The 17,135-nt window shown below is 40.4% G+C and overlaps 1 protein-coding gene across 4 annotated transcripts in view; it reads left to right on the forward strand.

The window, feature by feature from the left end:
• The window catches only part of tenm4 (teneurin transmembrane protein 4), an 806,559-nt gene extending 790,753 nt beyond the window's left edge, over window positions 1-15,806 (forward strand). For all 4 annotated transcript variants that reach the window (XM_063053966.1, XM_063053965.1, XM_063053964.1 and 1 more), the window contains one exon: window positions 13,083-15,806. In XM_063053966.1, the coding sequence (XP_062910036.1) occupies window positions 13,083-13,841 (759 nt within the window). In that variant the 3' untranslated portion in view covers window positions 13,842-15,806. The remainder of the gene's footprint in view (window positions 1-13,082) is intronic.
• Window positions 15,807-17,135: the final 1,329 nt, after the last annotated feature.

Consider the following 17,135-nt stretch of genomic DNA (forward strand, 5'->3'; position numbering starts at 1 on the left):
ACTGCTGTCATGCCCTCTTTGTAATTGCATCAATATGTTGGGCCCAGGACAGATATAAACCAAGCTGAGACTGTGCTGTACTGTTCTATGTTAAGAGACATTTAGATAGACACATGAATGTGAGGAAAATGGAAGGATATATACATTGTGTAAGCAGAAAAGATTCGTTCAGTTAGCCATTTAATTACTAACTTAATTGATTTGGCACAACATTGTGGGACGAAGGACCTGTTCCTGTGCTGTACTGTTCTATGAGAAAGATTTCATCCAGGGAAGAACATGGTGAACCTGATGGGTTTTTTAAGAGGGTATTCTAGTCATTACTACTTTGTGACTTCACACTGCCTTGGTGATTGTTAGGTTTAGGCTTCTGCATTACTGGGACAGTCAGCAATTGCTTTATATACCAAGTTAATACTATACAGTTCATCCATGAGATATGGACAAAATAGAACTTCCAAAAAAAGACAAATACTAGGTAGTGCAGATCTAATATTATACAGCTTCAGTGAATGATCCTCGGACATTAAACTGCAGCCAGTGCAGATCCATTAAATTTATAATTTCAAATAGAAAATTGCAACTACTATGGTAGAAAGTAATTCTAGTAATGAGTTTGTCGTTTTATCTCAGAATTATAAATACAGAATAAAGAATAAAGATTTATCCCTGTGCACTAAGTGGAACGATCTACTGTCATTCTACTCATGGACAATGTAATAATTTAAATAGAAACTAAACAAACACCTCCAGTTTGCATTCTTTATCCACCTATGTTTAAATTGTGTAATCATTTAAATCAGCCCAAATGCACTAACCAATTATCATTTCCATTATTGTCAATTACAAGCTTGTTGCTTCCAACATGTTATGTGTTCTCTATATTTCAAACAGAAGCAGGTGTGTACTTGTTAGTTCACACCTCATTAAGATGCAATTCCCGTGCATACTTAATCCCCTTTCACTGATGTCAGGTTATAGCTTGTAGCAGTCGGCAATGACTGCAATAACAAGCGTGGTCTATAAATAAATAGCTCTTTGTTACACTACATTTACGAACTGTACTTAATCTCTCCTATGTGGTGTGATATTACAGCTTCAATAATTTATTTAGTCTTGTTCAATAGCACCATCCAAAGCACCAAACTGAATTGCAATTTTGCAAAAATTGTACACATCGCAATATTAGATCCAACTTCAGTCTTTTAGCCGGAAGCATTAGTGTCCGGAGATGCCTCAGGAACTGATTAACCCTCCTCAAACTCACCTTCTCCCTGCCAAACACAGTCACTTCCTCCCTTACTCATCGACTGTCTCTCCCTCACTCACTGACACTTTCTTACTCGCATGTTGACTCTCTTCTCTGCTGACTATCCCTCACAGAGTCTCTCACACTTTCTTCACTTAGTAATTCTTCTCCCTCACTCACTGACTCTTTCTGTCTCACACACACACACACAATGACTCTCTAACCCTCTTTCACAAACTGACTCACTCACTCCCCCCTCACACACCGACACTCTTTCTTCTCCCTCATACACTTGCTCTCTCCCTCACACAGTGACCCTCCCTCCACTCTTACACACCTCACATGCTGCGTCTCTCTTCCTCTCTCAGACAAGGAGGGGAGGAGTGGAAACTGAGGGATGTTTGAGGCGACATGAAGGCATTAATCACAAAGGGATAAGTGATGTTTATGCATCAGTCTGTATAGTTGTCACCAAGCCTGTATAATCTGAATGTTCTACAACTTTATGTCTGTTGTCTGCAACTTAGCTGCGATATTTGGAAGATAATTCCACATTTTGTAATCCCTTTTACACCTCCCTGAGATTCCACCTGTGCATGAAATACCTGACAGGGATGGCTCTTCTCACCAGCATCCTGACAGGGTTTTTGGTCGTTGATAATTATTGCTCTGTTGGGACCAGAAGTGTGAAGACACTTGCACTCTACTCCCAGCACAATATTCAGACTCTACTGACACAAAATAATGCATTTCAGTGTACATTTTGATATTTCAATGTATATGTGACAAATAGAGCTAATGTTTATCCCTTTTACAAGTTGCATATGTTGGAAATCTGAAATGAAAAACAGTAAATGCTGGAACCATTCAGCATGTCAGGCAGCATCTGGGAAACAGAATTAACGTTTATGGTCTGACACATGGCAAAGGGTCTCAGAGCTGAAGCATATTACCTCTGGTACTCTGTCCACAGATGCATTCTGACACCCGGTGTGTTTCTAGCCTGGTTTTGATCCTTTTCAATCTTCTAGCAATAAGATATTCTGCCAATTAATGTTAAATAGCTGCTCGTGAAACTTTGTGACAGGATCTGTCATTTCCTTTGGAAGCTGGAAGATCTGAAGGTAAACTGGACCAGACGGACTACACCCAGGGGTTCTGAAACAGGTAGCTGAAGAGATTATGGAAGCATTAGTAGTGACCTTCAAGAATCACTAGATTCTGGAATGGTTCTGGGAGACTGGAAAATTGCAAATGTCACTCCACGCTTTAAGAAAGGAGGGAGGCAGAAGAAAGGAAGTTAAGACTAGTTAGTCTGACCAGTGTTTGGGAAGATGTTGGAGTCCATTATTAAGGATAAAATCTTGGGGGCACATGATAAAACAGGCCAGAGTCACCATGATTTCCTTAAGGGGAAATTTTGCCTGATGAACCTGTTGAACACCTTTGAGGAAATAACAAGCAGGATAGACAAAGGAGAGTCAGTGGATGTTGTTTACTTGAATTTTCAGAAGGCCTTTGACAAGGTACCGCACATGGGGTTCCTAAATAAGAGAAGGGCCCATGGTATTACAGGAAAGAAGCTAGCATGGATAGAAAATTGACTGACTGGAAGGAGGCAAATAGTGGGAATTAATGGGGTGTTTTCTGTTTGACTGCTAGTGATGTTCCGCAGAGATTGGTGTTGACACCATATCTTTTCACATTATTTGTCAACGATTTGGATAACTGAATTGATGGCTCTGTGCCAAGTTTCTGGACAATATAAAGATAGGTCGAGGGGAAGGTAGTCTTGAGGGAGCAGGGAGTCTGCAGAAGGACTTAAACAGATTAGGGGAATAGGCAAAGAAGTGGCAGATGAAAGACAGTGTGGGGAAGTGTATGGTCATCACTTTGGTAGAAGGAATAAAGGCACAGACTATTTTCCAAATGGGCAGAAAATCAGAGGTGCAAAGGGACTTGGGAGTCCACATGCAAGATTCCCTAAAGATTAACCTGCAGGTTAAGTCAGTGGTAAGAAAGGCAAATGCAATCTTAACATTTATTTTGAGAGGACTAGAATATAAAAGTAAGGATGTGATGCTGAGGCTTTATGAGGCATTAGTTAGACTGTTCTTGGAGTATTGTGAGCAGTTTTGGGCCCCTTATCTAAGAAAGGATTAGCTGGCATTGGAAAGCATCCAGAAGAGGTTCACAAGAATGATTCTAGGAATGAAAGGGTTAATGTATGAGGAGCTTTTGATGTCTCTGGACCTATACTTGCCAAAGTTTAGAAGAATGAGGGTGCATCTTATTGAATCCTATTGAATATTGAAATATCTACACAGAATGGATGCAGAGAGGATGTTTCCTATGGGGGGGGGGTCTATGACCAGTCGGTATTGCCTCAGGATAGAGAGACATCTACTTAGAACAGAGATGAGGAGAAATTTCTTTAACCAGAGGTTGGTGAATCTGTAGAATTCATTGCCACAAATGGCTGTGGAAGCCAAGTCATTGGATATATTTAAAGTGGAAGTTGATAGGTTTTTGATTTTCAGGGTGTTAAAGATTATGAGGAAAAAGCATGAGAATGGTGTTGGGAGGGATAATAAATCAACTATGATGGAATGGCAGAACATACCTGATGGGCTGAATGGCCTAATTCTGCTCCTATGTCTTATGATCTTTACCGACTGAGATTTTCCAGAATTTGCTGTTTCCTGGAAGAGTTGTACATCAACCAAAATGCTGTCATTGGATCTGGACCCTTGAACACCTGTTCAGATGCAATTCAGCTTATTGTGATGCTATATGAAGTCCAGATTGTTTCACATGACATGTGAGCAATGTTTTCCCCCAGCCAATATTGCCAAACAAATGGTCATCATCTTCATTCTCCTCCAGATGAAGGATCTCAACCCAAAATGACGATGATTCATGTCCCTCCACAGATGCTGCCTGGCTTGCTGAGATCCCCCAGCACCTCCAGCGTTGCAGCGTTCTCCTCATTGTGCCTTATCTTATTTCTGCATTTGTTTGTCCGCATTCCCTTGCAAAGGATTCAACCAACATCATACAATTTATCTTTCATCATCAAATTAGTCTAGTCTAATGATCATTGACTTACCAGTAGAGTAACAATGACATTTGCAGCAATTGCATCTACAAGTGATAAAGATCAAGATAAAACAGCTTATTTGCCATTAAACTATCAAACCTAATTAGACTGCATTCTGTTGGGACTGACTGCCACTCTTCTTAGAACATGTCCAGTTTTCAGATTTTTTAATTGAATTAACTTGCAATGGTTTCTTTCCCCCAAGCCCATCCAATCTGCCCCATCAGATTGCCACCCAGCTGGTGAAGATGCACGTCCACTCCAGTGACTTCCATCTATAAATGAGTAAAAAAAATTCTTGTCTCTCTTGGGCTTCTCGCTCTGTTGGGATACCCTGGCAAATTCCTTTTAAAACAACATTGCTTTACGAGCTTGAGCTCTCATCAGGAAATCATTCATGCCAGGCAGCTGAAAATGATATCGACTGTTCCTGCTGCTAAAAACACAGTCCAGTTAATTAGAGGCCAATTCATTGATATTTTATAATGCAATAGTGATGCACCTGAGTGCAGTCAATCTGATATAATGCCGTTATAACTCAGGCTTTTTCAGAAAGCTCTTTTAACATTTAAATTCAATATTTCTCACTTAAGCAATTTAGCTACAACTGAGAGTTTAGTTGATTATTTGTTCAACAAGAAGCGACTTCTTGGGCACTACAGTTCCTTTATCCACTTTTGCTTTGTCAATAATTATTGGTTGTGTCTCTAGTTGCACATTTATTTACAAATGCATCCAAAAAAACCTTGTATTCCGAATATTTTATAAAGGTGAAACAGAGCAGGTGGACTACTCTACCTCAACAGTTCCTCTGCACATCCTTTCTGTTCCACCTTTCCTTCGGTGTCAGCAAAATAAAGACCTGGTCATTGACTTCAGGAGGGGGTGGTGTACGTGCTTCTGTTTACATCAACAGTGCTGAGATCAAGAGGGCTTCAAGTTCCTACGAATGAACATCTCCAATACCCTGTCCTGATCCAACCACGTAGGTGCAACAGTCATGAAAGCTCACCAATGCTTTTACTTCTTCAGGAGGCTAAAGAAATTTGGCATGTCCCCGTTGACCCTAAACAATTTTATTGATGCACCATAGAAAACGTCTTTATCTGGTTGCCTTACAGCTTGGTAAGGCAACTGCTCTGCCTATGACACAAAGAAACTGCAGAGAGTTGTGGAAACTGCTCATCAAATCACAGAAGCCAGTCTCTGCCATGACTCTGTCTAAAGTTCTTTCTGCCTCAGTAAAGCAGCTGGCAGAACTAAAGACGACACCCGCCCCAGACATTCTCTCTTCTCCCTTCAGACAGAAGATACAAAAGTCTGAAAGCATGTACCATTAGACTCAAGGACAGTTTCTGCCCTGCTGTTACCAGACTTGTTGAATGGTTCCCTAGTATAATAAGATAGACTTGTGACCTCACAATCTGCCTTGCATCTTATTCTCTACCTACACTGTACTTTGTCTGTAGCTCTTGTATGTTATTCGCATTCTGTTATTGCTTTACCTTGTACTACCTCAGTGCACTATGTAAGGAATTGATCTGTATGAACAGTATGCAAGACAAGCTTTTCACTGTATATGTGACAATAATAATCCAATAGCAATGATACCAGGCGAAATGGCTCTACATTCTGAAGGACACTTCTCCTGGCCTTTCTCCTGGAAGGCTCAAGGCAAAAAGGGTTATGATACAAGGGATAAAGCCTGCTTTGCTCAGTTGCTACGTTACTGGCCTTGCCACTGACATTTTTGTTACCTTGCTGGAAGCTCTTTATGAAGTTCCAAACAATGGGAAGGAGATGGATAAATATTCCAATAATCATTGCATAAACCTTCCAATGTCAAGCAGAGTGCAATCTCATGGATCTTATTCCCTATTCCGCTCTTACATTGCATTTTATGTTCAGCACTGAGGGAGATGGGAATAAATACCTGCTCAACATTGTTCATTCTCTAACATTTTGACCTCTCCAAAATTCCATAAACTAGTTAAAACATCAGAAAATATTCTCATCATCTTAACACAACACCCTTACCCCCACTGCCCCCACTCCAATTATCCCCTTTACCTACACTTTAGAGGTAACTAGACAATGGGGTAACCTGTGGAGCACCCTTTGAGAGAAGGGTAGTGCAGTCTGATGTGACCAGAATGAACACTAAATTTTTCTGAATGCTATTGGTATCGCTTTGCTTTGGAGACTGAAGTAGAAAACCTCAGTTTATTAAAGAAAAATGATGCATAGCAAAGCAAATATAGCTCCTCCTCATTTAACGAAGGACACTTTTGATGGCATCATTTCTGGTTTATCTGCCACCCTCGTGCCTCTCATCATTCTGGAGACATGCAGTCCTTTCATCCCCCGTCTCTTCATCTCTTCTGCTGTTTGTTGTTTGTCTTTGATACTGGAGACGTGCATGCCTCTCCTCCTCTGTCTCTTCTTCTCTCATCTTTTTTTTGTCCTGTTTCTTTGATCCTGGAGTCATGCGGCCCTGGCCTCATCTGATTCTTGTTCTCTCCCTCTCCTTGCTGCTTCCCAACAACATTTGGCGTCATCTCTTGACCATAATGTCCCCCTTCCCTTTCCACGCGGCATAATTAGGTTGACCTTTTTTTTTTACCCTAATGCTGGATAGAAGATACGAAGCAGTAACACCAAAGGATGCTGATTATTCTTGATGATGTGGTTGGCGCTCTCCTAAATGGACGTGATATAGTCACCGCTGTCCTTCGACTGCAGCAAAGGGTTTTATGGGTGTCTCGAAGTACGTCATTACAATAAGATTTAATCATCTCTTATTGATGGGTAGCAGTTAGATCTGTCCCAATCCTGCACATGCTGATGGTGATTAGCAGAACGTAACCCCTGGAAATAGAGCTGCCCTGCCCTTTTGCTCTGGTAGGTGTTGCTGCTGAGGCTGGCCGTGCGCATGCGTCGGGCTGTCACGTCCCGATTTCCGTGATGGCGGATCGGCTCTCGGGTTAAAAGAGAGCCTGTTGATTTTTGCGAATGAGCAATTTTATACGAATATATAACCCTGAACCTTGCCTGGATTCTGTAAGTTAGCGTATTTTAATTTGATTGAGCTGAAAATAGTGCTGCTGTAATGCACCGTTTGTGCTAATTGGATGTCACAAACAGATAGACAGAGCATGAGAGTTTTAGTAGTATATGGATTTGCAGAGGGCAATCAGCCTCTCAACCTACACATCGTTGGGATGTGGGCAGAAACCAGACTACCCATGGAAACCCCATGGTCACATGGAGAACATGTGAAGACTGCACAGACAGAGCCCAGGCAGGTCAGCACTCCACACGGGTCTCTGGAGCTATGAGAACATAGGTGGTACAGCACAGAAAACAGAACAGTGCAGCACAGCAACAGGCCCTTTGCGCCATGATGTTGTGCCAAACTAATTAGCAAATGACTCCTAATTAAACTAATCCCTTCTGCCTGCACATGGTCCATTTCCTTCTGTTCTCTGCAAATTCATGTACCTATCTCTGAGCCTCCTAAACGCCTCCATCATATTTTTCTGCGCAACTACGCCTGGCAGCATATTCCAGGCACCCACTACACTCTGTGGGGGGGAAAGTTATGCCTCACTTCTCTTCTGAAATTCCCCCTCTCGCCTTAAATGCACGCCTTCTAGTATTAAACATTTTGACCCTGCAAAAGGATACTAGCTGTACATACCTCTGATAGACAGCAACTATTATTAGCTGCACCTCTGTGCCATACAGTTAAGATACCCACTTAAGTCATAGGATTAGGGAAAATCCATGGATGTATTATAAGCAAGGGTTGGTGGTGTAGTGGCATCAGCACTGGACTTCAAGGCAGATGGTCTTGAGTTCAAACCCAGCCAGGTCCCAACCTAGGCAGCTGCAGTATCCGCACAGAAGAAAGGCCGGGCAATCTACCTCCAAAAACCCTATGGTATATTAGGTCAGATCGAGTCGGACTCGACTAAATGACTGAACACAAAGAAAGACATGCGATTACTGTGCATCATGGAATCCTGGAAGGTTAGTGGTGTAAAGAAAGTTATTTAGTTCACATTGGTGACTCATATTTTGCAGGTTCTTTGTAACAGTTTCCTTTTACAGGAGAATCACACCCCCTTGCTGGCAATGTCTTCTTCCTCCACCCAACTAGGGTGTGCTTTTTTCTCCAGTCCTGCTGAAGGGTTCCCTTTTCCCTGTCTCACCTTATCGCTTTGCCTGCCCATCGCCTCCTTCTGGTGCTCCTCCCCCCTCTTCTTTCTTCCATGGCCTTCTGTCTCTTCCACCAATCAACATCCCAGCTCTTTACTTCCCTCCCCCTCCAGGTTTTACCGATCACCTTGTGTTTCTCTCTCCCCTTCCCCCCACCTTTTAAATCTACTCCTCAGCTTTTTTTCTCCAGTCCTGCCGAAGGATTTCGGCCTGAAATGTCGACTGTGCTCTTTTCCTAGATGCTGCCTGGCCTGCTGAGTTCCTCCAGCATTTTGTGTGTGCTGTTCGGATTTCCAGCATCTGCAGGTTTTCTCTTGTTTGTGATAGGAAATAAATGTTAACATTTGTTTGGGGCTTCCGCCACATAGGCTTGCTTGACCATAAGACCAAAAGACATAGGAGCTGAATTAGGCCGTTTGACTTACCTGCTCCGCCACTCGATCATGGCCACTCAATTTATTACCTCTCTGAACCCAATTCTCCTGCCTGCTTCCCATAAACTTTGACACACTTACTAATCAAAAACCTATGATCCTCCACTGCAAATATGACTTGGCCTCCACAGGCATCTCTGGCAATGAATTCCACAGATCCACGACCCTCTAGCTAAAGAATTTCCTCCTCATCTCTGTTCTAAAGGGATGTCCTTATATTCTGAGACTGTGCCCTCTGGTCCAAAACCCTCCTTCTATTGGAAACATCCTTTCCAGGTCCATTCTGTCAATAGTCTGCACTCCTTGCTTCTATTGCTGTTCAGACTGTACCTCAAACCCTCTGTTTCTGGGTGTTCTTTGCTTCCATTGCTCTAAGTTGTGGGGCATGCAGGATACCACAATGGAGTGTATATTACAGAATACCCCAGAAATGATGCAGGCAATGGGAGCACACTTTAAAAAGACCAATGGAATTTTCAAGAATGATGTGTGGATCTAGTTGAGTCAGTACTTGGTTGCTATGGATAGCAACCACATGAGTATGAGTACAAGGAATTAGAGAGCAAACCTTGCCTCCAGGATTCACACCTCAACTGAAAATGTTGGCAGTGTATTCTCCCTAAGGATAGAGCTGTTAAGTGCATTTCCTGGTCACATGGCTTTAAACAGGAGGAAGTACTTCTGATCCACAAATATTTGAACATTGATGTACTGGAAACCTTTCCATTAATGGAAACCATTCAGGTATTCTGTCAGTGCAAGCAGCACAAGTTGCTTTAAATAGCAAGAAAGTAACAGAATTAGAACTTGGTCTTAATTATATTGAGACTGTTCTACAACCATTGTTGAAGGCAAATTGCAATGGGAATTTCAGCCGATGGAGTAACAGAGAAATAAACTAATATCTGTGGCAAATACGAACAGAGCAACATCACAGGAGGCTGGTTAAGAAAATGAAACTAATAGAGTGGAGTAAATGGTGGCATAGATGTAAATTTGGTTTAGCAACAAGGAGGAGAGGGTGGAGGGTTTTATTTTTAAAGGTTTACAGCAGTGATCCCCAAGAATCAGTGGTAGGTTGGGTACTTAAGAATTTTTATGAGCATAGAACATTCAGGTGTAGTAGATTGCATGATAAATGTCACAACTGAATCGATAAAGCACTCGTTAGGCCTCAGCTGAGTACTGTGGATTAGGAAAGATGTCAAGATCTTGGAAAGTGCTCAACAATGTACCAGAATGTAACCAAGCAAGGGAGATTACAGTTTTCAGAAAAGTTGATGTCCAAGAGGAGAGGCTGTACTTGATCTAGTATTGGGAAGGAACCTGGTCAGGTGTCAGGTCTCTCAGTGGGAGAGCATTTTGGAGATAGTGATCACAATTCTACCTCCTTTACCATAGCATTGGAGAGGGATAGGAACAGACAAGTTAGAAAAGCATTTAATTGGAGTAATGGGAAATATGAGGCTATCAGGCAGGAACTTGGAAGCATAAATTGGAAACAGATGTTCTCAGGGAAACGTACGGAAGAAATGTGATAAATGCTCAGGGGATGTTTACGTGGGGTTTTGCATAGGTACATTCCAATGAGACAGGGATAGGGTGGTAGGGAACAGGAACTGTGGTGTACAAAGGCTGCTGTAAATCTAGTCAAGAAGAAGGGCTTACAAAAGGTTCAAAAAACTAGCTAATGATAGAGATCTAGAAGATTATAAGGCTAGCAGGAAGGAGCTTAAGAATGAAATTGGGAGATCCAGAAGGAGCCATGAGAAGGCATTGGTGGACAGGATTAAGGAAAACCCCAAGGCATTCTACAAGTACGAGGATATTACATGAGAGAATAGGACCAATCAAGTGTGACAGTGGAAAAGCATGTATGGAACCGGAGGAGACAGCAGAGGTACTTAATGAATACTTTGCTTCAGTATTCATTACGGAAAAGGACCTTGGCGATTGTAGGAATGACTTGCAGCGCACTGAAAAGCTTGAGCATGTACATGGAAGAGGATGTGCTGGATCTTTTGGAATGCATCAAGTTGGATAAGTCACAGACACCAGACGTGATGTACCCCAGGCTACTGTGAGAGGCGAGGGAGGAGATTGATGAGCCTCTGTCGATGATCTTTGCATTATCAATGAGGATGGGAGAGGTTCCGGAGGATTGGAAGGTTGCGGATGTTATTCCCTTATTCAAGAAAGGGAGTAGAGATAGCCCAAGAGATTATAGACCAGTGAGTTTTACTTCAGTGGTTGGTAAGTTGATGGAGAAGATCCTGAGAGGCAGGATTTATGAACATTTGAAAAGGCATAATATAATCAGGAATAGTCATAGTGGCTATGTCAAAGACAAGTCATGCCTTACGAGCCTGATTGAATTTTTTCTCTCTTTCAATATTACAGGAGTGGTTGTAGATGGGTCATATTCTTCATGGAGGTTGGTGACCAGTGGCGTGTCTCAGAGATCTGTTCTGGGACCGCTACTCTTCGTGATTTTTATAAATGACCTGGATAAGGAAGTGGACGGATGGGTTAGTAAGTTTGCTGATGACACAAAGGTTGGGGGTGTTGTGGATAGTATGGAGGGCTGTCAGAGGTTACAGTGGGACATTGATAGGGTGCAAAACTGGGCTGAGACGTAGCAGATGGAGTTCAACCCAGGTAAGTGTGAGGTGGTTCATTTTGGTAGGTCAAATATGATGGCAGAATATAGCATAAATGGTAAGACTCTTGGCAGTGTGGAGGATCAGAGGGATCTTGGGGTCTGAGTCCTTAAGACACTCAAAGCTGCTACGGAAGTTGACTCTGTGGTTAAGAAGGCATACGGTGTACTGGCCATCATTAACCGGGGATTGAGTTTAAGAGCTGAGAGGCAATGTTGCAGCTATATAGGACCCTAGTCAGACCCCACTTGGAGTACTGTGCTCAGTTCTGGTTGCCTCACTACAGGAAGGACGTGGAAACCATAGAAAGGGTGTAGAAGAGATTTACAAGGATGTTGCCTGTATTGGGGAGCATGCCTTATGAGAATAGGTTGAGTGAACTCGGACTTTTCTCCTTGGGGCGATGGAGGATGAGAGGTGACCTGATAGAGGTGTATAAGATAATGATAGGCATGGACCGTGTGGATAGTGCTTGGAAGTAGGTACAGAGGAGATGTCAGGGGTAGGTTTTTTTACATAGAGAGTGGTGAGTGTGTGGAATGGGCTGCCAGCAGCGGTGCTGGAGGTGGAAATGATAGGGTCCTTTAAGAGACTCCTGGATAGGTACATGGAGCTTATAAAAATAGAGGGCTATGGGTAAACCTAGCTAGTTCCAAAATAAGGACATGTTCGGCACAGCTTTGTGGGCCAAAGGGCCTGTATGGTACTGTAGGTTTTCTATGTTCTATAAACAGGTTTCTATCACTCATTGTCCAGCATCTTTATACATAACTTACATTTCTTTGGTTAAAAAATTAATAGACCGAAGTCAAAACTTGACGGGCATTAAATACTGTTTGTGAACATTTTTCTTTTATTTGTTTCATGAGAGAAATAAAGAAATTCCTGTCATTTCAGTTCATCATTAAAGCAATCATATTCTCAAATAAAAGTCACAAAAGTATTTTCTCAAAAATATCTTCTTGTTCGAATGCATTGAAATACATGGTTAAGCTGGTTACAGTTTTAATTAAAAACAAAACCAATAAATCTATTGATCCATTTACTGTCCCCAAGCAAACTGAAAGACAACCCAGAACTATTTCTATTGCTTTGGCTCATCTGTTGCTGTATATATCAGAATTATTCAAAAGTAAAATGGTAATTTTTTAACTATTTAAAAAAACACGACTTACTATTGAAAATTGTTCAAATGTTTTGAAATTAATTTCAAGTACAGTATCTTTACATTACTCTTGCAAAATATGTGGTAATCAGTAAAATTACAAACAGGTTTACACAAATGTTTTCCATTGAAATATAAAGAAACAATTCACTGGATCATTAGAAAAAATTCAAAATTAAGACTTTGTTCAGTGTTATGAATAACATCACTTTTTCCTGTAAGGATGACCATTAATGTTTTCTCCTTTTATTAGTCCATTTTAGGAGTCCAGTGTGTTGTTCAGAAACAGCTCAAAGCCTTTGTTACGCTAGAACATTTTGGACAGATTTATGGAGGAAGTGGGATTGGCTGTCAGCCAAAAGCACGTGTGAAAAAATTTGCAACAGGCGGTTCAATCTTTGGCAAAGGAGTGAAATTCGCTGTTCGAGGAGGCAGAGTAAGCACAGATATCATTAGTGTTGCCAATGAAGATGGAAGGAGAGTTGCTGCAATTTTAAATAATGCCTTTTACCTGGAAAATATCCACTTCACCATTGATGGAGTAGACACACATTATTTCATCAAAATGGGGTCTGCAGAAAAGGATCTCACTATCTTGGGCCTTACTGGTGGAAGGCGAACCCTGGAGAATGGTATTAATGTTACTGTGTCTCAAATTAATACTGTACTGAATGGAAGGACTAGAAGATACACTGATATTAAACTTCAGTATGGTCTGTTGTGTTTAAACACACGATATGGGACAACCTTGGATGAAGAGAAAGCTCGTGTCTTGGAGCTGGCTAGGATGCGGGCTGTAGCAGCCGCCTGGACTAGAGAAAGGCAAAGGTTACAGGATGGAGAGGAGGGGATTCGCTCATGGACCGAGGGAGAAAAACAGCAGCTATTGATCACTGGCAGAGTGCAAGGCTACGACGGCTATTTTATAAAAACTGTTGAGCAATATCCTGAATTGTCAGACAATGTAAATAATATCCATTTCATGAGACAGAGTGAAATGGGCAAGAGGTAACAGTAAAGGACTATGTGCCAACCACTTTGCCAAAGACAGCTGCTTATGTGGCCATTTTTCAGGCTGTGTTGTTACAATTATTTTTTAAAACTGTTGCATTGTAATTCTTGCAATGTGCTGAGTTTTTTTCCTCTTTTTTTGTCTTCACACATTTTGCATTGAGCAAAAAGTATTTTGCAGTAGTGTGATTACAGTAAATATTTGCTATTTTCTAACAATTTTTCCAACTGTGAACTATTGGTTTACAGTTCAGAGTCAGAACCAAGAGTGCAGGATGCATTACCAGTAAGGGAATATGCTCTCTCACTGTCCATTCAAAGGATTATTACAGACCTCTTTTGTTAATTCTTTGGGACTCCTTATGAGGTGTATTTTGATGCAGCAATGGACTACAACTGCATTTTATATCAACAAAGAAATTAATGACTTGCGTGAGAACTTTCCCAAGGTTCTGATGTGAAATGGAGACAGATCTCAACCCTTGTGTTTCTAACACTGTATTCTGATTGTGTAAATAAGCAAGGCTGTATATAAATGCAAATGTAGATAACTTCTAGAAATGCAACCGTGACTCTGAGTAGACTTCAGTGGAAAATAAAAAAAGTTATTTTGTGTTTTGATTTTTTTTTACTGATTTCAATCAGAAGTCATATCATAGGTAAATTGAGAGATTGGAAATATTTTAGTTTGGAGTTGTGTTTTAATTATCTGGGACTGCTTTTCTTGCTTATGTTTCTTCCTTATAGTTGGTTTAAGTTTAATTTAACTCCTTTAAAGTTTGATTTTTTTATTCAAAGTTAAAGGATACCCTGTTCCTTTGTTTAATCATTTATTTTTAAACCCAATTTGTTATTTAATTTTAATCACAATATAATTGGGTGATACCATATAAAATAAAATTCTCACTTGTTGCTGAACCAACATAAATGTGACTTGCAGCAAAAATCATTCATTCCTATCTCCAACTGAACCCGTTTAAATGCCCGATTAACACAAATTATGGACTGCTAAGTTGTGTTTTCATTCTTTGGGTTTCAAGTAAATGTTTAATGTTCTTTGAATTGGTCTAATGTGTGTTTTGGGATTGGACAATGTAGGTATGTGTGTATTTATAGGCATATGTGTATCACAATATTAATATCTCATGATATTGTTATTGTGACCCTATGTGTTTTGACCTTAGGAGGAGCATTTACATGATTATTGCTTTGTTACTGTGCAACTCAAGTATCACAATCATTTACTGTTAAGATATGGTGACTTATTTGGGCAGATTTTTATATTTGTTTATTTGAAAGTTGAAGTAACATAAATGCTGTAATATGCTGTTAAATGGAAATATTATATGAATCCCCCAAATTTATAATATCGACCAACTCCTATTTTTGTGTTCTTTTATATTTTTATGCATTTTGTATAACATACTGCAATCATTTTTAGACCGTAAGAACACCCAGTCCAGCAAATTTAATGTCTCCTGTTAAAAAGTGAATCATATAGTGTACACAACAAATAAAAACAGCTGTTAGCATACAGTGGGGGGTTAATCTTTGTATTTTTTACCGTAATCCAATACATGAAATGAACTAATAGTTAACACTTAACATGTGTCTGAAAAAAGCTGTGTGATAGTTTTAAAGAAAATCTCCTTTCAAAATAATTCCAGAGAACATTTTATTTAAATTTAGTGTAATACCTTTAATATCTTCTATTTCCCTGTATATGTGCAGTGACACTTGCATCTCCTTCAAGGAAGTATGAATACTTTTGACTGTGTTCAAGTAATCACTGAGTAACAACTACTCCTGAGTTTCATATCATGTTGTAGGGTTTATCGGATAATCAGTGCCTCCCCAAAATAATAAGTCCGAGGAATTCATCTGGGGTGTAAATATGCTCCTTTAGTGTCCAAGTCTACTTATTGTGTGGTTAAGTTGAAAATTCAGTATTAAATCATTAGCATTCTAACACAGATGACACAGATTTCTGCCTTGAATATATTACCCAGATTGTATTAAATATTCATGGAAAAATGATGTGTTTTACATGGAATGATTTCTCCCCATGAAGTATCGATGTGGCAATCATCACCTAGCTTCATGTTATGGTTAGGAGATATCTCATAAAGTAACAAGAAATTTTGACAGAGGATATGATCATGATATGCTTAAGGGTGTGCTTATTTAAGTAGGTGTCTCTAGGATTGAGTTGTTGGTAGAGCCAGAATTCCAAAAATCAAACGAAGACTGACTCACTTACAATGAATAAGTATACAAATCAAATGCTTTTAAAAAATATATGCATGCAACTTAATTTTCAGCAAGTAAAATGAGAAAGAGTGTTCTCTTGAGGTGTCCTAACTGGAACTAAATGGATAGAAGAGGCGCTGTGAAAAATGTGTCAAGGGACAGGTAAAAAAAATTAAATGATTGTTTTCAGCAGCTATGTGATAATTCGGGAACTAAGTACCTAGTTTTAATAATCAGAAGTAATTCAGCATAAAATTAAGCCAGGGAAAATGGAAATCATTTGAGTTCATTGACTCTGGAAGCTAACATCTTCAAAATTTGTGCTGATCATTAGTTATCCTTCTCACATGGGAGTTGTGTGTACCATAGAACCATAGAAACTACAGCACAGAAACAGGCCTTTTGGCCCTTCTTGGCTGTGCCGAACCATTTTCTGCCTAGTCCCACTGACCTGCACACGGACCATATCCCTCCATACACCTCCCATCCATGTATCTGTCCAATTTATTCTTAAATGTTAAAAAAGAACCCGCATTTACCACCTCGTCTGGCAGCTCATTCCATACTCCCACCACTCTCTGTGTGAAGAAGCCCCCCCCAATGTTCCCTTTAAACTTTTCCCACCTCACCCTTAACCCATGTCCTCTGGTTTTTTTCTCCCCTTGCCTCAGTGGAAAAAGCCTGCTTGCATTCACTCTATCTATACCCATCATAATTTCATATACCTCTATCAAATCTCCCCTCATTCTTCTACGCTCCAGGGAATAAAGTCCTAACCTATTCAACCTTTCTCTGCAACTGAGTTTCTCAAGTCCCGGCAACATCCTTGTAAACCTTCTCTGCACTCTTTCAATCTTATTTATATCCTTCCTGTAATTTGGTGACCAAAACTGAGCACAATACTCCAGATTCGGCCTCACCAATGCCTTATACAACCTCATCATAACATTCCAGCTCTTATACGCAATACTTTGATTAATAAAGGCCAATGTACCAAAAGCTCTCTTTACGACCCTATCTACCTGTGACGACACTTTTAGGGAAT

Source organism: Mobula hypostoma, chromosome 7 (genome assembly GCF_963921235.1).
Source record: "Mobula hypostoma chromosome 7, sMobHyp1.1, whole genome shotgun sequence".
Classification (NCBI taxonomy): domain Eukaryota; kingdom Metazoa; phylum Chordata; class Chondrichthyes; order Myliobatiformes; family Myliobatidae; genus Mobula; species Mobula hypostoma.